The sequence below is a fragment of the Emydura macquarii genome, unplaced genomic scaffold (genome assembly GCF_026122565.2).
Source record: "Emydura macquarii macquarii isolate MOO-44397 ecotype Brisbane River unplaced genomic scaffold, CSIRO-AGI_Emac_v2 contig_2422, whole genome shotgun sequence".
Classification (NCBI taxonomy): Eukaryota; Metazoa; Chordata; order Testudines; family Chelidae; genus Emydura; species Emydura macquarii.
Genome location: NW_027132559.1, coordinates 19,770,814 through 19,793,728, shown reverse-complemented (window position 1 = coordinate 19,793,728; position 22,915 = coordinate 19,770,814). Strand labels below are relative to the sequence as shown.

Below are 22,915 nucleotides of genomic sequence, written 5' to 3'. Positions count from 1 at the left end.
CTATCTAAGAAGATACATTCTTGTCTCTCCATCTTCTGTGATGGAAAAGATGGTTAAAAATAACTACAGTATCATTTGCTTAAGAAGGGCAGGTTATGATGTGCAAATTGTGAATTCTGTTTTAATGTTCTTTACATATGGATAGCAAAGGGAAAAAAAGTCGCCTTGGCAATTTCATCTAGAACCCTGAGAATAAACTGTGTGTGTCCTTGCTAAGATGTTGATTGGTAAAAACTAAGCAGATACAGAAACGGGACTGTCCTTTAAAAATACAATCTGTAAGTGTTTTTAAATAAGTCTTCCACTTAGTATTTTGTTCTTTATTTCTCATGATATAGCAGCATGTTTGAGATGGGTGTAGAAACAGAGGAACATTTTGGCTAGTGTGTTGAATTTAGTCAAAATTATTATGCAAACAATCTATAATTCATGAATGAAAGGATAATTTTAAAATAAAGGATTATGAGACTTTTATACAGAGGTATTCTGTGGTTTCCTCTCTGAGTTTCTTTGTATCACTGTTTCTTTAATTTTATATTTTTTAGCATAAATAAAATACATGACATGGCCAGTTGTCACAAACAGTAAGGAAATGATCACCAGCAGCCCAAATTGTTGCGGTTGAGGAGCTAGAATAACCATAATGAAATGTACAAGGTCCATCAAGTAGTTCATAGAACTCTGCACACCATTGACTATCCCACGCTCTGATTCTGGAATGTTCTCCTGAAGAAGCTGCGTCACAGTCAAGTCAAATGACCAAAGACCTGCAAGAGAACAGTGTTTTATTATAAAAACCAAGTGCTGTAAATTGTGCATAAATTTGTCCTTCTTTAGATTGTATAATATTCTCCTAAGAGAATGGAAAGCCCCATCAATGTAAACATTTAAAACTATATTGAATATTGCACTAAAAATAGATTGTAAATAGCTGTCCAGTATTGGCAGGGAAAGGACCAAATACCCTAACAGGTTTCGACCCCCATCTTTAAGTTAGTGATTTCAAATTAGGAGAGCTACATCAGGCTACCCACATATGGAAGTCCATCTGAGCGACACTACATATTGTGGCTATGTCCACCAGTATTCAGATGATAAATCCGTGACTCTTGTTAAATACCCTTACGTTAGTGATTGGAAGAATTGTGATAAAGTAGAGAGTCTAATTACCTTAAAATAGCCATTGTAATATCACTGGAATAACTATATAGTTCTATTCTCTTCTGAAGGACTCACCCAATGTAAGAGAATTTTTTTTTAAATTCTCTAAATACATAGAATTTTTTAAATGCAAATACTTTACAATGTACCTACAAAAACTAGTTTCTCCTCCCTTCTTATGAAAGGATTAATAGGAAGATGCTTTTATGAGATCTCACATTAATATAGCTTTAAAAATGTGCAACAGAACATTTAATGGTAGATTATGTATTATAATAATACATTTCAATGTTAAAATAAGTGAATGTTCATTTCATAATGCATTATTTCCTCCTACCTTTTTTTAGTAATTTGCTAAAAACTTAGCAATTGGAGGGTCTTAGTTATTAGTGCAAATTAGCAAGGTTCTACGATAGTCTTTCTTGATAGTAGATCTCATTTTGAGTGATTTAAAAATAACTACTTGGGGAATCGCAAGTTAAAATATGGAAAGACAGTCTCAGCTCTGACTTTGTTTTTGTCAAGCTTTTAGAATGCGTCATGTAACTTTTCTATTACTTTTGTATTTAGTATAATTCCCAGACAAAAACTATGTTAAAATGGAGTTAATATTGAGAGTATATATATGAATAATATAGGATAAACTACATTATAGGGATGTTGTAATGATCTCAAAACCAAGCACTGTAAACTTAGGACATTGACAGTTTAATCTTAACTTGGAAGAAATCCAAACTTGATAGAGTATAGAAATGTACAATTAGGGCAGACAAAAAAACTTAACTCTGCCCTGTCAGATTCTTCAAACTTTCCATATACTTAAAACTCACTGATATCTTGTGCACAGGCTGCATTTGATTTTTTTCTTTTGATTAATGATCATTTTTCATTGTAATTCATCATAACTGAAAGTGTAGTTGTCATGAAGAATTGCCCTCTTTCAAAGTGGCTACCTTCTCCTGATGTTCTCAATGAGACTAAAGGCACAGCTGCCTATAGAGAAGATGATGGCTTCCTAGGCTGCGAGGAGACAGATACATGCAATCCCATGCAGAACGAGAGAGTTCTGCAAAACAGCCACCAACTGAGGGGAGCTGTGGCTTCGGTAGAAAATGTCAGCCATTTTGAAAGAGGGTAGTTCTTCATGGAAGTCTCTGAAATGAAGTAAACAATTGTATCCTTCAGCTTTTCATGAAGAAGAAACTTTCACTTACAAACATGAAAAAATGACCACTAATCGTTTTCATTAATGAAAAGAGGTCTGAGATTAAATTTCTTCAAGGCCCCTTTTTCAATTAATTTTAATTCCTAAACGAATAACCAAATTTATTTGTAACTTTACAGAAAATTGTGTACTCAAAGAGCACATACTGTAATTTGTGGGAGGACATGCATATTTACCATACAGGGTTGGATCCCTGCTTTATATTCAAAACTCAGCTCAGCCTTAACTATGGTGAAGTTACCTATCCTTCCATAATGTGTTAAGACTTTTATAATATCAAAACATAGTAAAAAAGACTCATTGCATGAAACAAGAATATATAATGTATGTACCAAATTTATATGAAGAAGTGCACTAAACTTTCAAAAAACTTGAATAGACTCTCTTGACAATTCCATTGCACCAATTGTATTTTGTTCAGGAATACAAGGTAGGCTTGTTTGTTTTTCTTCTCTCTCCTTTTGATTGTTGTGTGTAAAGTTAGTGCATCAGTTTTAAATGAGCACCAATACAATTGGTTAGAGGCAGGCATAGACTCAGAGCATGCATATAGGAACCACAGTTCTTCATGATACAAGCTCCACAGGCTTCACCACACAGCTATACCTCAGTGCTAACCTACAGTGACTTTGCTATTCCATCGTGGGCTGCTCTTGAGGAGGCTGCCAGTTTATGCTATAGTAGTTTTGTGGATGAAGACTAATATGGCACTAAGATGAGACTACCTTTCTTCATTTATGAATTAATCAAGATTTGAACCTAGACTCCAGTGGTGACAGGCTAGAATACTGAGCAGTTGAGTCACCTACTCCCTCTTTTTTTCCCCTCTCTCTGCCTGGTAATTAGGTTTACTAAAATAGGAGGAGTATAGTCTTTGTGATGTTACTTCTCCCCCGTCTTGTCTATTTCCACAGCATGCTTATGATTCCATGAAAATGCTGAATTTAAGTGGGCTAACAATGGCATAATAGCAGCATGAAATGTCATTGTCATGTACATCAGTGTTGTTCCTCTGAGCAGGCCTACCAACAATTACAGGGGGAAATCTTGGGAACGCAACATAACTGTCTTATTAAAACACAGATATACTAACGGCTGTCAAACTGACTAGAAATCTTTGGTAGATGTCTATAAATGAAGACTCAAAATGCATAAATAACATCTACTATCTGCCTAAAATAGTTGAACATGCTGAATAGTCATGTACATGAGAGAGAAACTAAAATTACATTTTTAATTGACGAGCAGTTCATGTAATCCTGGGTAACTGATAGTAAAGGAATATATAAAGACATCTCAATATGAATGCAGTATGCATACACAATATAGCTGAGACTGAATACACCCTTGTATTCACACCCTACACACTATTGTAATAATCTTTGTGCAAAATATGCCTTGTAAGTTATCATTTAAAAACTAATAACTTACTAGTCAATAATATGATGATGAAATGTGTGTAGCAACATTATAAATAAAGTTATAAGCATAAGATGAAATTAGGTCCGAAGTGTATTTACCAGACAAGTCTGGATATACCAGTTTCTCAAAGACACAGGACAAGCTGATGCCTATAGCCATGTGTAATCAAAGATGATAGGCATTCACCTGTTAAATGGCCATTCTTTGGCAAAGAAGGAGGGCAGTAACAAATCGATCTACATTTTAGCAAACAATAGCACAGAACCTCTTTCACCATGAGACCCCATCCTCCCAGAAGGAATTAATTTTATCTAGGGGTAACCCTCAGGAAAATGCATTTTCAAAGGGGGACTGGACTATAAAGCAAGGAACAAACAAACAAACAAACAAAACCGAGCACCCCAAGGTATCCCTCCCTATCCTCCATCTCTCTTTCACCTAAGATGACAAAAGAAACAGCCTTTGGACTTTGGGAGTAGATCCTGGCCTGAGAATTTGGTCAGCAATGGTACTGGAAACATGTGGTAAGGGACTTCACTTTGAACCAAGTCTATTTTTTTTTTTTTTAAGTTTCAGTACATGGAAGCATTTTATCTTTATTTCTCGTGACAATTTCTGACTTTAATGCCTTATACTTGTAGTGACTTAAAACCTGTTTCCTTCTAGTTAAATACATTTGTTTTATTCTTTAAATCAAAACTAATCCAATGTTGTGTTTAAACTGAATTGTGTGGGTAACTCCATTTAAAGTAGTAAACTGTTGGATATTGATCCCCTTAGAGCAGGGGCGTCAAACTCATTTGCTATGATGGGCCAGATTTGAATTAAATGTACTTCAAGTGGGCCATACATTCCATACATTGAAATACTTGGCACTTTTGGAATGCTGTGTCTCATGCACACAGCGCTCCACGCACTGCCGCCAGAGTACACAGATCTCGTGGCAGTGCGCACTGCCGCAACATCTCGTGGCGTCATAGCCGCTGGCGGCAGCACGCTATGCGGCCAGAGAGTACAACGCTGCAGGGTGTTGTGGCAGCATGCACTGCTGCCAGGGGCCGGACCAAAAAGGTTGGTGGGCCATATCCAGCCCACGGCCCGGATGTTTGACACCCCTGCCTTAGAGGGGCAATGGACCTAAAATATCTGAACTGTCCAGGAAAGAGCTGGACAGTGCAGAACACACAGTGTGGGGGAATATTCAGGATTGGGAGTGTGTTGGGGTCACCCTGCAACTGGTAACTAAGGCTGGTGGAAACCAGAGCATGACTGGAGTGTGGCTGGCAGCTGCACTTACACACGGACACTCTGGGTGTGACCTGCATGCTGTTTGACTGTATATGAGGAGTCCAGGTTAGGAGCTACAGCAGCAAAGCATTGTGAGGCACCCCAGGTTACAAGGCAAGGGTGATCCAGCCCCGCACTGGTGTGGATTGCTCCCTGGAAAGTCATGGTAGTATAACCATATTTACAAGGCAGCTCCCAGTAAGGCTGCTATATTTAACAAAAATCCCTATGCCACAAAATCAAATATTTTGCCGTCAAATTTAAAAATAAAGTTCTGCACGGTGGAGCAGAAATACAATTGCAAGATTCTGAAAATTAGTGCCTGCTCTGCCAAGGTGCTAAACATCCTTAATTAGGCCCTCACTTTCCACCAGTCCTAGAGTAAATTAAGTGTGTTTATACCTATAGAGCCATTAACCTGCAGAAAAAACAGGAGAACTTTTCTGAAAGTATTGACAAGAAAGTGACTTCATTCCAAATGGCATCTTTTTAGAAACCTCAACATTTTTCCCGCCTCCTTGCAAACCTCTGTGGAATGGTGCTACCTGTGAGGAGATTCATATAAATTATCTCCATTTTCTTACCTTACGTACTAACTGCTAATTCTGCTGCTCACATATTTAAACATACAGCAGTCTGGCACAACCGCTGTTGTACTTTTTCTGCTTTCATGTACAGGGATTCTTTTAACTGGCTCTAAGCCAGTGATCCATCCATTTGCTCAAGTGATTCTCTCTGTTCTGAAGGTTAGATTAGACAGAATTTTTCCCCCCTGGTTATTTTTGTTTCCAAGCCTGTTACAAACTTCTGTACTACACCCTAAAGGTTGCTGTATTGCTAATGTGTAAGAGGAAGGATTGGTCAGTGGTTAGGGTGCGAGCCTGGCTTCTGGAGAGGATGGTTTGATTCCCTGGTGTGGCACAGACTTCCTATTTGACTTTGGGCTAGTGTCTGTGCTTCAGTTCTCCATCTGTGGGGATCAGCAGGACTTGATCCCAAGCCTGCAGGGCTCCCAGCTAGCCAACATCCCTGCACTGCCACCTGGGAGCAGGTGTAACCTAGCTGCCCCTGTGATCCCCAGTTTGCAGAGGCTCCATGCCACAGGAAGTCCCACCCCGAGTGATCCAACTGACAGTTTTCTTAGCAATCCCCGATGGGCTCCGGTATCATACATAAGCCCCTGCAGGGCACCAGGAAGTGTCCAGGCAACAATGTGGATCTCTAGCTAGCTGCCATGTCTGCCCTGTTTTTGAACTCCTGGTATTGACTTTGGCTCTGACTTGGATTCTGACTCCTAATAGACCACCCCCCTCACCCGGAACCCCGACTCTGACCTTGCTAGCTGGTATTGACCCTCAGCCCTACTCCTGACTCTGACACTGGCTCTGACCGCTGGCTTCAGATTCTGGCTACTAAGCTCCTGCCACTATTTCTGCCTATCTTAGCTCAGAATCCCGACCCCATCTGTAGAATGAAGGTAATAGGATTTCCTTATCTACCAGGGGTGTTGTGAGGATAAATATATTAGCCTGTGAGACATTCAATACTATGATGATGTGGGCCATATGTTACAGAGAGATCATCACATCTGTTTTTGTTCATATAATATTTTACCTAGTGAAACTACTCAGCATTTGGTGGCAAATTGCACATATACTTACCAGTTCTGGCTAGTATCACTCCCGAGAACAGCAGAATGATTGAAATATAGGATTCTGGGTGATCGCCCCCTTGCACGCTGTCAAACAGCACTGTATTATTAGTCCAATGAATTGAAGAACGATCTGGCAGTATGGGTTGGTTGATGTTTCTTTGGAATGGGTAAATATGCAGCTGGTTCTTTTGCAGGGTCTCGTGGTTTAAAGAAGAGTTCTTACGTGTGAGAAGAGAGAAAATACCCAAGTCAAAAGGACTGCCAGGGGCAAAGACTGAAAACACACACAGCATTAAACAGCTTATATGGAGGAAGCTGGATACAATTCCTGTGATGGCCAAGCCATAACGTTTCCTTAGCTTAGTAAACAAAATTGTGCCCATTAGTCCTGAGAAGGCAGAAAGAGCCATGAGTACGCTGAGAAGAGAGCCACTGATCCCTTGTGTGTAGGCATACCCTGTGGTGATACAGTCAAAACCAAGCACTGTGGTGTACAAGAAGGCTAAACCCAGGCCTGCTAAAAAGACAGACTGCCTGTAATATGCTTTCCAGCCATCTCTGCACGTACACAGCATCCTGTGCAATTTTCTGAAGTAAAGAGGCAGTTTTGTGATTGACTTGCGTTGCATTTCAGGACTGGATTTCTGCTCCGTCGGTGCCTCTGGAATCCCAGGTTTGTTGATGAATTCACCAACAGCTGAGCAAATGGGAAGATCCCCTGTAAAATACCAGTCAGAAGGTTTTAATGGTTCTGGTGGCAATTGCTCCACTGTGCAGCAAGCTGCAGTAAGAATTCCTGCTTTCTTGGGAAGAGTGGATCCCAACTGATCTGTTCAAAGCAGCTGCTAGGAGGCAAAGATTAAAGACATCTGAAAGCATCAAACAACAAAGAGAGCTGAAAGTAGACCTGTTATTAACTGGCCCTGAATTGCTTCATTTGACCTTTTCTGGTGCAAAGTATAGCCTTACATGTCCAAAGAGTGACATGACAAATTGAATCACAAATCTCTCTGCTGTGTTGGTAGCTACATAATGAAACAAAGCTACTGATACTGTCTATATATTGGTTAAGTCAAAATATTATAAAGAGGAATAAAACATCTCATGAGTTTAGCTGTTTTGTTCACATACACACACGCACAAGTTAAAGTAAGGTAAGACAAATCAAGTTTTAAATCAGAACTAATGAACTTCAAGGGGAACTTGTAAAGCAAAGGTTTCTGACTCTGTTTCTACTCTTTTGGTTCAGACATTCAAAATGGCACAAGATCCAATATGGGATTTATTGCATACAAAAAAATAGTATTGGCTGGAAATCCAATATGCAGTTCATCCATATCTATGTTGCAGGCTTAGAAAAAAAGAATGGCATTTAAATACAACTATAAAATAAAGATTTAAATGTAAATTAGATAATCTCAGATGTGTATCAGTTTTTAACTTCATTTTGCATATTTTTAAAGATATTTAGAAGTTTACGGTTCTTAAGGTTGTTTTTAAGTTCTGTTATTGGAGCTAAATGTGATGACTCTGGTATAATGAGCTGAGGAGAGCACCAGGATTCAGGAACTCTTGAGTCCCTCGGTAAATTACTTATGGCTCTCTCAGATTTCCCATTTACAAAAGTGAGATAATACCATTTTTCAAACTTTTGGGACTATCGTAAGGATTTGTCATTTAGTTCTTGCAAAGAACCTTGGAGATGTAGAGCCCTATAACTGCTACTGTAATATACATGCAGCTTTACTTGCCCCCAACAAAGGTATTTCATTTTTAAAAGGCATATGATACCTTTTTCTATGAAAGAATGACTGTTTTCAGAAAATGCAAATTATTCTCATATTTATAGTCATTTTCAATCAGCTAATTCCATCTAAGTGTATCAGCCATCAAGGGTAAATTAGTTTAACTACTGTTCATGTTTTTACAGTACTTTGCAAATGTCAGTATCATATAAGTGCTAAGTGTTAGTTACCCTTTTTGTTTGAAAAGTGATTGCAAAAATGTCATTGTGAGGCTCATATTTCAGTACATAAAATATATATCTTATATGTCTACAAAAATAACTACATTAAAAATATTAAGGATGGAAAATCAAGCACTCAAAAGTTAGGAAATGCCAGAATTAATGCTGTCCATGCAGCCTTAATTCAGCCCCCTTGTGCGTATACATTATACTACAGTCTTTAATAACATGTGGAAAAAATAGTTTGTGATCAAGATCCAGTGCCTTATTCAGTGAATGGATGTTTAGTTCTTTTTATCCTCCTTATTCAGTGTGTGGTCCAAGGGCTTATTTAACACACACCATCCAAATTCTGCACTGAATACAGAATTATTCATTTCCTCATGGATGTTTCTTCAGTTTCTCATCATATTATCCAAGTGCTCCACAAACATTTAATTAATTTATCTTCACAACACCCCTGTGAGATTAGAAGGTATTATTATCCCCATTTACAGAGGGGGAACTGAGGCACAATGAGATTAAGGCCAAAATTGTCTAATATATCCACTAATTTGGGTTTCCAACTGGAAACAGCTGGGTCATGATGTTTCAGAGTACTTAGCGTTTTCTGTCATTTTAACATATTCAAAGCATAGACTCAGTTGACTTCAGTTGCAGCTGTGAATGCTCAGCACTTCTGCAAACCTGGTCTCAGATGTCAAGCATCCAGAAAATTAGGAACATACAGTTAGTGACCATCTGTGAACATTTTGGTTTAGGTGACTTGTCCAGCATGCATAGGAACTCTGTGGCAGAAGTAGGGATAGCATCTAGTTCTCCAAGTTCTTCACAGGGGTGTGGAGGGCTGGGAAGGGAGCTTGTGTGTTGGAGGAAGCTAGAAGCAGCAGGGGAGGTGAACAGATGTCAGGAGAATGGGTAATCAGAGAGGTAAAGCCATGCTTTCTTCTGCAAATCCCTGCCTCATTCACGACACCTTCCAATTTCTGCAATAAATGAATCAGGGATCCTGCAGACAACAGCTTCCTACAGTACACAGTCCTGATTCTTCCTCAGAATACCATCTATCCTGTGCACTGAATGAGGCAGGGATCCCCATGGGAAAAATTAGTATGTGATCATGTCACTAAAGACTGTATTATAATGCATATGCACAAGGTGATCAAATTAAGATTGTACAGGTAACTTTAATTCTGGCTTTCCTAATGTGTGCTTAACTTAACCTTAACATACTGTTAATGTAGTTTCTTTTTTAATGTCATGTCCTGAACCTAATTAAAAAGTGAAAACACTGAAATTCTATCATGTGGAAACATATTGCTCCCCCCTCTCCCACTATATCCCCCCCAGTGACACTCGGTACCTCAGTGTAGCCCCCATATTCACCACTGTCATATAATTATGATATGTTTTGTACAAAGTATGGCTTGTAAGTATAATTTTAAAAGTCTTGATCTGTTGAACATTAATATCCTGTTGGACTGTATGTACGATCATTGTGTGAGATGTTATGAAGTTTTGCTACATGGGTATTATTGAAATACATTGTGAGGTTGGGAACACTCACAAGCAGCCTTTCAGGTACAACAATAGAGTAGCCTGACAGCAGTTAATGGCTCATCAACACCCATCAAGGAAAGAATCCACTATCCCAAGAACTGTATAGAATGGAGACTTCTCAGCGAGAACATGTAGACAATGGAGACTGCTTGACTGATAGGGAAGGACCCCCACATCACAAGCATAGATCTTTCCAGCAAGCTGGAAGAAACTATAAAAGAGGGGAAGTGACATCATCACTTGGCCTCTCTCTCCCCACAATTCAACACATGGAAAAAATGTCTGGAGGACAAGAGACTTTGAACCAGGGAAGGGTGGTCCCGGGCAGGACAGCAGTTCCAGCCTATATATTGAAGATCTGTCTGTCAGGGTGAGACACTGCTTGATTCAAATCCTGGTCAGTTTCTAGAACTTAATAAAAATAAATTTGCCATCTAAGTAACCAACTTTGATCTCTATGCTTGCTACTTATAATCACCTAAAATCTATCTTTCTTTAGTTAATAAACCTGTTTTATATTTACCTAAAATGGTGTGTTTTGGTTGAAGTGCTTGGGAAATCTCAGCTCAGTTTACAAAGGCTAGTGTGTGTCCTCTCCACATCGAGGGCGGGGTGGGGTGGGTAATGAACTTACACTGGCCAGGCTTCTGATCAATGTAAGACAGTACAGTTCTGGAGTGCAAGGCTGGGGAGCTTCAGAGAAGTGGCTGGAGCCTCCCTATTGATGGTTCATGAGTGGCTGGGGAAAGCATTCATGTAACTCAGCTGGGTAAGTCCCTGCCTGTGGATGTCTGTGTAAATGCAGTACTAGCCAGAGGTTTGTGGCTTGACACAGCATCACACTGTGAGAGGCATACTCCAGACTGGTGGGACAAAGGGCTCAATGGTCCCACAGTCCAGGTCACATCCCCAACTTGGATCATCAGCATGGTTTGGACTTTTAGATTCACTGCATGGACCTCTATCTCTTGAGCTAATAGAGTAACTAGTAGCAGTAATAGGCTGTTATCCTCCATGTAAAACAGGCAGAGGGTAGAACGAGACACTCTTTGCCAATGGATTTTACAACTACTTGCTGAAAACAGAATAATGCAGAGACTCAGGACTCCTCGATTCAATTCCAGATTCTGTAGGGGAGTGTGTTCTAATGGTTAGACCCGTCTACCACTGTGACCCTAGCCTGTCTCTGTCCCTCTGCTCCTCCAACCCCTCATCCCCACCTCAGCTCTCATGTCCCCTCCCCCTGTACTCTTATCAAACCTCCCCATCCCTTTCCTGGCTCCTCCCCCATTACCCTCTCCTCCTTTCTAACTACACACCCCTCTGACTCCTGTACACCTCCTTCCTCTGCTCCTATTCAACTCCCACTCCTAGATCCTGTTCATCTCTCCCTCTGCTATTCTTGCGATCTACCCCCCAAATAGAAATGTCTGTCCTTACAGAAAAACACTTATAGGTGGCTAGTATGTTCTCATCAGTAAAGTCAACGAAGAGTATGTCTACACTACAGTCGCTACAGCAGCACAGCTATGGCACTGCAGCTGTGCCACTGAAGGGTAGACACTTCCAACATTTTCTGGCAATGTAGTTAATCTATCTTTCCAAGAGGAGTTAGCTACATCAATGGAAGAATTATTCCATCAACCTAGCTGCATCTACTGGATTGATCTAACAGCTGCAGTGGTCAGGGCATGACATTTTTCACAGCCCTGAGCTATGCAGCTATCTTGATCTAAAATGCAGACCAGGCTGAGCAGGCACATTCAAAGGTAGAATCTAACAGGATGTCTATCTGCCGGTGGTTTTTAAAAAAATATTCTTCATCAATAATGGATAAAGTATAGGGAGTGGACAACTGCACAGGATACTTTTCCTCATTGAGAAGAGTGTATTAGCCTGAATATCACATACAAGAGCTTGGGGAGTGGAGCTTAGTATATGACAGATTTCAGCTAATCATCACTGCACCAACTTTGTAACAATCCAGTCAGGATTCATTTGTGATTTTTACTGTCCTTTTCCTTACAATGTCTAAAAGCATGAAGAAGTATTATATCCCAACACTAGCTGCTAACACAGACTCACCCCCATTGACACGGCACCTGATGATCAGCACTAGTAAGACTCAGCTCCAGGGAGTAAGGTCAATGTCAGAGGAATTGTCTTGTCATAGATAATCTAGTCTCCTGTTAGTACTGTTATGAGCAGGGTAAATCCTTGTTTTGGTTTGGGTTAAAACCCCATTGAGGTTGAAAGGTGTGAACTCCCCCTTCAATTAATATCACTGTAAACATAAGCCCCACCTAAAACAAATGACTGTGTGAACCTGGTGAGGAGTTTTTGGGCTGAGAATGCTTTTGGGTATGTGTATGAGTGAGAAAAAACACTGCTATTGAAATTATTGATATCACAGATAAGAACAGAGAGAGGCAGAGAAAGAGAGGCAAGAAAGCCAAGGAGGAGCCTGTAAGCACAGCATGACCCTGAAAGAAGCTAGAGAGAGAGCTTTTGGGTCGGCTGTTGGCTAAAGAGGCTTGAAGTCGGTAAGTTAAGAAACTGATCCTTTTGTTACTTGATTCCTCCCGTGTTCAGAGACACAGGACTTGGAAAAAACCAAAACTGCATCAAAGAAATACCTGATTGTCACCAATTTCTCTCTCCAATTGGAACTTTCACAGGGCCCCAAACTCTGATAAGCCACTCAGGTAAAAAATAGGCAACAGTACTAATGCATAATTTCCATTGTTATTAGTAGGAGATGACCATGTGCAATGAGGCCAGAATTGCCCTCATGGAGAACCAGGAAAACAGGAAGATGGTCACTGGGGATACAACACTCTTTTAAAGACAGTAGCAAAAATTTACTAAATATTAGGGACTACATGCATTAAGCCATTCTTCACTGACTTCTTTTCTTTTAGCATCTTGAATTGCTATAACAACCATCGTTCTAACGGAGTATCAGATATAGTGGTTCAGTAATATGCTGCAGGATAGTGTTCTATATGAAGGAACACCGAATGCAGACACAGATGGATTCATTTAAAGTGTCTTTAAATCTGCATGGCAAGGTGTTAAACAATGGAGGCGCTGCTATTCTCCATGAGAGATTTCCACCAACCCCACCCCCCCAACACCATTATAAGTTGTGTGTGTAAATCACCCTAATGCATGGATTTGGACAATTGACCCCCACATATTTACTGCTTGGCTTTCTCTTTTCTTTTGATGGTAATTCTATCATCTTCATATAGTCCCTATGAACTGATTTGTTGGATCCCTCTGGTATTCTAATTATTTGATATGTCATTCAACATTTTAGATGTAAGCCTGTATGTCAGTAGAAATAACTTTTTTAAATGTTGGGGGGGGGAGGGTGTTCTCCTATTGAACACTATTTACCTTGCACATTTGTAGGTTCCAGTTGTCTTTCTAGAACATATTTTCCTGCATTCTGCTGAGGTTTCACAGCCAAAGGAGGCACGAGTTGATATACCCTGGAGAGAAATATAAATTCTACCAGAAGAGAGATCAAGTTCCATCCAAGAATAAATCCACAGCCAATGACGTTAGAGCCCCAGGTCATAACCTGCCCCACAGACAAAGGAGCAAAGATATTTATGACTTGATCCATTCTTCTTATAGCCGCATTCATTCCTAGACATGGTGCAAAGACAAAATGCATTTCACTCTACATATGTACATACACACACACATATATGCATCAGTACTGAGATGATAATTCTTCCACCCCTTGTTTGTCTAATGGCACGAAAATGCTCTGGTGACATAGATTCCCTGTAACATTTCCTATGCCATCTCTCAGCCATTCTTGCCCCCTCCCTTAAGATGTGGTGAGCAGAGCCTGAACACAGGGAGGGACTGTCTCATACTACATATTTATCTCATCCTATGGAATCCAAATTTTAGTCAGGGCCTCCAAATGCTACTGGGATACAACTAATAATATTAATAGCAAATTATCACGTAAGTTATTCAAAAGGAGCAGGATGTTTTACAGAAAACCACATGAAAAATAAAGTTATTGGATGGTAGCAAGGACAGATAAAGATGTGCTTATGACAGCCAGGCACTAATAAAAAGTGATTTGAGTCTGGGAGAACATGAAAAAAAAATGTGCATGCTTCCTTGCTCAGCTTTGGCAGTGCACTTTAATCTTGATTTTCAACAACTCTTTCCAGTCTAGAAAGGTGCTGCCATAGAGAGACTTCCAAGAGAGCTTAATAGTAGTATGTAGTGGTGGTGAGAGATGCACAGATAGAGACTTGGATATGTCCTTTCATTTATGACTTGTGCCAGGGTTTGAATCAGGTCTCCCAGAGCTAGTGTAGCCAACCTGCTGTGCCATGTAGGCTCCTGTATAAAAAGATGTTGTCAAGTCTCAATAGTTACTTCACCTGAAATAACTTTGCTACTTTTACTTGGCATATTTAGAGTTAATAGAAGCTTGTTACTAATAAGCACTGTCCTATTCTTGATCTGATTAACCAGAAATTGATGAAAAACTGACATCCTTGTAGCACCTATGAGTTAGGAATCTTTCCCTTGAGAGACCTGAACATCAGATACTGCTTTGAACACAGCTCTATTTAATCTTCTTAGACTCTTATTAAGGAACAAGATTAGGAATTTGTTTCTAAATAGTTACATAATTTATGTTCTGTCTATTAAATGAAATATACCGTTGGTTCCTATGTAAAATGAATATAGACTGTATCTAGCTCACCAGCCAGCTGGCCTCTGTTATCACCTGTGATGACCACAATCCAGTCTTTCTGAATGGTTATTGTCAGTGCTGTGCTTGCAAGGTTTGCCAGATCGGCTAAGATGATTACCACCGCATAACAGACCACCTTGTTGGAAGTGAATAGAAACCAGAGGTTGGAATCCAAGAATCAAGGTTACTCAGCTATTGCTGGCTGGCAACATTATACAGAGTCTCAAAAGAAAGATGGACACTTTCAGAGACAGGTTAAATTTGGCACTGGAGTGAGTACATTTTTGTTGATATGAGCATTCCAGAGCTTCCTTCCCATTAGCACTAAGACCCAGATTCTGTTCTAAGTTAAACCTCCAGAAAGCCAGAGTGACCCCATTGCCTTCAGTGGAGTCACTCTAGATTTACAGAGGTGTAAGTGAAAGCAGAATTTGGCCCTATACCTCTTACTCAATAATTGTAGTTAGAAGACTTGCCAATATATCTAAAGATGACTTAATGGCTTTGTCTCAAATCAAAAGGTGAACACTAGAGGGAAACATGTTAAAGAGGCTCAATACACCAAGGCCCAGATCCTCAGCTGAAGCCAAGGAATGCAGAGTGTTAGGGTGGGAGTGGATGCAAAGGTGGCTTTAAGTCCTCCAACTCCTGATGCTGGCTAGTGCCCCTGAAGGCTGCTTTAATTTGCCCTGGCTGCCAACAGCTCCAAAAGGCCAATACAACACTGGGGTTAACTAGGATACAAGGAAACACGAGCTCCACCCCCTACACTCACAGCCCGGGTTGCGGGAGCGGGAGGGGAAGCTGCTTCATTGGCTCCTTCCCACTACTGGATCCACTCTGCGAGGATACCTTATCGCTGTGCGGACTATGCCAGCTTTCTGGCTGCCTTGTGCTGGTGGTAGCATGTACAGAAGCCACAGCACAAAAGAGATTCTGGCCCACAGACAGACAATCTAAGATTAAAGCTAATACAATGATTACATGCATTACTAACCTACATAAAGAACCCAAGATGGAAATATTTAAAGTATAATTTATCTATGAAAGAAATAGATCAATAGGCACTTACAGTAAACCAGCCATGCCAGAGTTGCTCAATCTCGGTTTTGTAAGAGAATACCAACATCAGTACTATGCAGCAGGCAGTGACAGAGGAGTTCTGGATGAACAGCGATGCATGAGCAACTGCAAAATGAAACAGCTCTTGATCTGATACATATCTGCTCAATTTTAAAGGAATCTCACAAATCCTGTCACTTAATACAAACAAGTACATCTGACAAAACCCCAGCAGCCATCAGAAAAGACTTTTCTAATCAGAAATCTCTCAGCTTTGTATGAAAGACAAAGACATCATGACACATCATTCTCACTACTTGTGTTAAAATAAATGAAAGACAAAACAAATAAACCCAACACTCACCAGCAATAAAAGAAAAGAGGATGGGATGTGCAAAATCTTAGGTGGTTTTGTGAAGGAAAGAACTATTTCAGCTATGGATGTCCAAATGAATTCTTAAACAAGTTCTACAGTACAATTCATTTACCACAGTTTATTATTATTTGTATTATAATGACATCCACCTAGAGGCCTCAACCAAGATCAGGCCACATTGCACTAGACATTTGTACAGTCACAAAATAAGAGACAGTCCCTGCCCCAAACGAACACACCATTTAAACAGACAGAACAGACTTAGGATCAGGGGGGAAACTGAGGGACAGAGTAGTGAAGTGTCTTGCCCAAGGTCTCACAGCAGGTCAATGGAAGAACCAGGAACAGAACCCAGTCTTCCTGAGTCTCAATCCAGCGCTTTATCCACTAGCTCATGCTTCCTCTTTTATCTTGCTGGAGCAGCAGCAGTAGGTAAGACATGAGTACGTGGTCGTCAATGTGGGAACAATCTATCACGAGTGGTGCTTTGTCTTCAGGCAAAAGGCCAGATTTAAAAAAACTGTCCTCCTTTTTGCACCTGCAACAACTTTATCCTTAATAAATGTCATTTATTTGGGAACCTGATATGCAAATACAATCAGGTAGTTAAGACTTCTAAGGGAGACTGGTTACATCCATAAATAATTGCGAGTGTAAATGCGTGAAGCAAAAAGGGAGGCCTGATTAGGTGTCAATCTGTGAATCAGACTAAGGGTATGTCCACTCTGCAATTAAAAACTAAGGGTTGTGGGGATCAAGCTAAGGGGCTGTTTAACTGAGGTGTAAACATTCAGGCTCAGACTGCAACCTGGGCTCTAGGGCCCTGCAAGGTGGGAGGATCCCAGAGCTTGGGCTACAATCTGAGCCTGAACGTCAACACCACAATTAAAGAGCCCATTAGCCTGATCCCCACTGAGCCCAAGTCAGCTTGCTTGGGCCAGCCACGGGTGTCCAACTGCAGCGTAGACATACCCTACATTGTCAAACTTCCAAGAGGTCAGTTGCGAGGTTGCCAGCTATGAGTGAGGAAAGTGCTGATAAGAAGAAAAGGAAAGTGTTTTTTCTCTGTTAATTGAGGAGTAAGGGAGAATTCACTTTGTTACCTGCTAAAAGGTATAGGCTAAATATGTATTTGACCAGATTAGTCCCAAACCCAGTTGCAAAAATACATCTGCCTTATACAGATGTCTTCAGAAGTTCATGCAAGGCAATTGCACATATCCATTACAGGCTGATGCTTTCCTTGAACGTAAGAGGCCAGATCCTGACTACGTCCAGGCTCTGCTGGACACATCTTAAGGGAGGGGGCAAGAGTGGCTGAGAGATGGCATAGGAAATGTTACAGGGAATCTGTCACCAGAGCATTTCCCTACTCAGGGGGAATCCTTCACTGACTGGATGCATGTGGTGTATGGCAAACAGTTTGGGCCAAAGTAAACACATTTTAAAGATACAGTAGTTCATATAAAAAACCTAGAGTGTATATGACTTAGTCAGTGGATGTTAGAACTATCTATACAATACACATGCATGGTCAATAGACTAATTCAAAGTCAGTGCTATAAGTATAGCTGGTCACAACATTCTCAATAGAACAATTTTCACAAGAAAATGCACTTTTGTTAAGATTGAAACATTCCATGGGAATGTGTTGATTTAGCTGAAATTTTCAACAGGAGCAAATACAATTTTTTTTTCTCATTTTATTTCGATAATGACAAAATGTTTAGTTTCAGTAAGGTAAAATAATTTAAACTTTATTTTAATTTATTTTCACTTGTATTATATTTATTCTATATTATATTTAATATTATATTTTCCAATATGAGCTAAAGGAAGCTATTTGATATGATCAAAATGGAATGTTTTGATGTCTCTTAAAAATCCATTTTTTTTGGAATTTCCATTTCACAAAAGTTCTAGTTTGGAACAAAGACAGATTTTGAACTGTCAAAATTTCCTAGAGAACAGAAATTCTATTTTCTGACCAGAGCTAATTATAAGGAACATTATTTAACATGATGTAAATTCTGACCGGCATGGTTTGACGAGGAACTCCTACTCCCAGCTCTGAAGCTGACTTCTGTGGCCTTGGGCAAGTCACATTGACTTTAGGATCCTATTCCACTTAGAGAGATTAAGGGTAAAAAAGTGCCTGTCTCAGTTTCCCTATGTTTTCAATTAGAATGATATAAAGCGTCCCTCCTTCACAGGAATGGTGCAAGAAATTATTAATATTTGGAAAGCGCTCTAAACAAGATTAGCACATGGATAGTAATTATATTCAAAAGTTTGCATCCCTTGGTTTGGAATATTAAAATCAACACAGAGAATTACCTTTATTTCTTGGTTTTCTATCAATCCAATCTCCAATTAAGGCCCCAAACACTAGTACAGAGCCAGCCACCACTAACCCAAAAACAGCTGTTAGCAGAAGATTATGTCCATATAGTTCTATCAGGAATACAGACATGGCAAAGTGCCACATTCGATCTCCCTAAAAGATAGAAGAGGCAAAACTGTATTTCCATTTTAGCCTCACAAAACAGAGCAATACCGTGAATTAAATAAATGCAAGTACAGAAAATGGGGCAGTCTGTATACTGAAGATTTAAATTTGATCTATTTCTAAATGTCTGTTTCCAGATATACTTTAGTGCTCCAGAAATGCAAATGCTTCTCAAACCATGTTTCCCTTGATCATTTACAATAATTTTATCTGAGCTCATCTTACCCATATAGAAAGTGCACAGCTCGCGTAAACCAGAAATCTTGGACCCATGAGATAGCTCAACACTTCACCTGAAACACATACATAGAAACCAAATACATTTGAAAATAAATTTTGTGGGTACACATGTGCTTGTGCATCAGTGTGTGATTGATGTGGCTGGTGCTATAGAGCCAAGAAAGAATGTGTCTCACCCAAAGGAAGGTACAGTCTCACTATACACATCCACACACAAAAGGGATGAAATTCTGCCCCCATGGAAGTCAAAGGCAAAACTCTTATTGATTTCCCTGGGCCAGGATTTCATCCAAGATATCCCCTATGGAAAGCAGAACACCTTTCATTTCTCCCACACGGGAACACAGTTGTACAAATGCCACATCAGAATGTTAAATGGGACAAACAAAGATATCTCTAGTGATGGAGCAAAGGAGAAATATGAGTGAATGATGTCATGTTGACTCAAATAAGTTAAAATGGAAAATGTTCTTCTTTTCACCATAAGGTCTTTAGCACATAGTGTGGAGTAACATACTCCACTGAGATTAAATGACAAGGTGTTGTCCTTTTGGAGAAGATGCTTTTGGCTGTAAGAGCCATAGGATTTACTGGTAATTCGCACACTTTTAACCTCAAAAAGCCTAATTTAAAAGTGGGCTATACCAGGCCTCTAATATTGCACCCACAATATGGGACTCTCAATTAATGTGGGAGCAAGTGCTGGCATTTAGACATCTTTTCTACTTACCTGATTCGCAAGGACAGATAGGAAGATGGTAGTTTTAATTCTGTATTTTCTCCTGCAGTTCCTGGTGTCTGGAATTTTGTACCCACAATCAGCTAAAGGAACAAACTCAGACGCCATTTTAAAAAATGAAGTCTTTTATACATATTTTCAAGGAAATATTATGCATCATCGTGCAGCTTTCATTCTAATAGATTGTCATACATAGTTAAATATATAAACTACATCATGTATAATGTGAATAAAATACATCATGAAACATCGTCCTGCCCCCTCCCCCACCCTAGTCCCAGGTTTCTGAGTAACATCCAATGCTGAATTTCCTAAAGTAAAACAGAAAATACAATCTATCTATCTGAAGAATTGTATCCCTTACATTTAGCCTGGCTGACAATGTATGCCTGATTCTCCATTGTGTGGCATGTTGTACTAGTCATTGGTGCTAGATGGGGGTATAATGTTATTCTGATTTCGTAGTATTTTATACATAGTTTCTACAGGTAGAAATGCCCACCCGAGGTGCAAGGCAATGCACTTAGTGATTCAGTCTAGTATATCTTCCCTATTGCCTGTTTATGTGTTTTAATCTTTCATATCAACTCCACTCTCTATAAATCTCAATCTCTAAAAAGTGCTGCCATATTCTCCATCAGTGTATGTATTTAGAGGGAGTGATTGAGTTGTGCTTCTCATGCCTGGAACTCTGACTTCATTTTCAAAATTAGTTGTCACATCTATAGCCCCTTACATCATCCTTCTGACTTGAAACTGCCTCGTGAAAGGCAGAATAATCATCTGTATGAAAACAGTAGACGGGCACATTTGGAAGACAGATTCAGTTGCTAAGCAGCATTTAAGTCAGGCAGTCATTTCATATTATTGAATAAAGAACAAATATCTGAGAAAGGTATCTGTCATGCAATTCTGCAATATTCAGTGGACAGACAAATTGCATAGATTGCTGATTAATTTAAAGTGGCAAATTTCCTGATATGCAGAGAAATTACTTCAATTCAGGAACAGGTCTAGTTAAAATGATATGACAAGCGGACAATGTTCAGTAAAATTACACCTGGCAACAGTCATTTTCATCTGTTTGGGAGACTTACCAATAAATCTGTTCTCTCTCCTGATGGGCGTTTCTGTCCATGTCATCTGACTTCCAGAGTCTCTTATGTCTTCTGAATCTTCCACCATTCTTACTTACTGCACATAAAGGTTACACACATTGAAAAATATATGCAAATTGCAACTACATTGGCATGAAGTGTGGGACACCAGGAGATCTAATTTCAATAGAAATCAGATCCTCCTATTGTCTGAACAAAGACTCTACGTTATGCCTTTAAACAAGTCATACTTTAAATTATATATGTGAACTAGTACAAGAGGCGTATTGCTTTGAAATAGAGCCAGATTATCAACAAATGGACATGTACTAATAAATTCCCAAAATACCCTTTGTCTAAGAGCAAATTATATATGACTAAATAAATATCTGCACACTGTAATTAACTGTTCTAACTTACCACAAAAGGAGCTAGTCTATGTTTATACTAAATGAGCTAGGCTTCTTTTCAGCCCAGCAGTAGGTGACTGTTAAACATTTCTACATTAGCATACATTTTTAAAAATCTTTCCATTCTCTCTAAGCATTAATTATAGTTGCTATAATTAATGCAAATTAAATATGAAGGGAAAACTATCATTTCATTTATATAATGCATGAGCATTAAAAAAGTTAGGTATTTTCACTTCTGTTCACCAGCTGACATGCTGTAGAAATCAGTTGCAACCAACAACTCCCTTAGTCAATTATACATTTACTTTACTTACCATGCACAAACAGCAGGAGCAAAATGTTCATGCGCTCTAGCTTTATTGTTTAGTCAATTCAGTCACTTTCTATACAACTCTATGGAAAGATGAATTAAAATAAAGGAAGAACTCAGTTTATGAAACTTACATATACACTTGCTAACATGTACAGCATTGTGTGAAAAATGCTGGAGGTGCAAATGTTTCATGTTTGTTGTCAAAAGAAAAGCCAGCAGTTTCTGTCACATGTGACGAGCTAGTACAATGTGCTTTTCCAGAGGTCATTCGGTGCTATGTAAATGAGTCCACTGGGAAAAGGCTAATCCTGGGAGTGCACTGTATCTCATGTTTGGTATGGAAAATGGCAGAAAGGCAAAGGACCAGCTAACACAGCTGCTTAGTGCTTTATTTGCCCTGTGTGTTTCATTTTGATTTACATGTCAGAACAGTACAGAGATTAGGGGGATTGATTTCAATGGAGCTATGATCATGTACACTAATTGAAGATCTACCCCCATGTGCTGTATTCTTCAGTGAAGCCTCAGGAGAGAATACATGCTGTTTTAAAAATTGCAATACTTGGCCATGGAGTACCTTGGAACACAATATTTAGGTGTTTTAATTGCAGTAATTATTCAGAATACAATGTCAGGTATTGAATTCAAAGCATCATGTGACTTCCTTTTTATCTCATCACACAAAGAGAGAGAGATGATAGTTTGCTGAAGGCTTGTGCATCACTTTCACTTGAATCTCTATGCTTAGACTGCTGGGTATCTATCTTATGGGGGTACTTTTTGCAAACTATTCACCAAAAAAACCCTGAAAAAATATTAGACGACTTTCATAGGATTCAGCAGTGGTCAAACTGCACTGTCCTTTTTGTGAGATGTTTGTGGAATTACCTTAGCAATTAATTGTAGATTTTCATAACTGCCCACTTATTTTTGTGTCTAACCTGAGACATCTTGGGCCTGATTTTCAGAGGTGGAGCTGTGGGTGTTTGACAACTCTGGTGATTAGACTTTTGGGCACCCAAAAGCTGAAGCAGACAAAATGAAAATGTCTAAAAGCGAGATGCATTTGTATTATTTGGGACTTTCAGTGGTTGTAGAAGGGCTTACTCGCAACTGTGTACATTGGCTCGGACGTGAGGGCAAGCAATTCGGA

At 39.5% G+C, this 22,915-nt stretch overlaps 1 protein-coding gene across 1 annotated transcript; it reads right to left on the bottom strand.

The window, feature by feature from the left end:
* Positions 1–621: 621 nt before the first annotated feature.
* LOC137162168 (ferroportin-like) lies at positions 622–21,124 on the bottom strand. The gene is made up of 8 exons (XM_067561717.1): positions 21,037–21,124; positions 19,931–20,022; positions 18,789–18,948; positions 16,086–16,201; positions 15,023–15,149; positions 13,678–13,932; positions 6,757–6,967; positions 622–767 (listed from the first exon to the last, which is right to left on the bottom strand). Exons 1-7 carry the CDS (start codon positions 21,122–21,124, stop codon positions 6,855–6,857), a joined length of 951 nt encoding a protein of 316 aa, XP_067417818.1. The 3' UTR covers positions 622–767; positions 6,757–6,854.
* Positions 21,125–22,915: the final 1,791 nt, after the last annotated feature.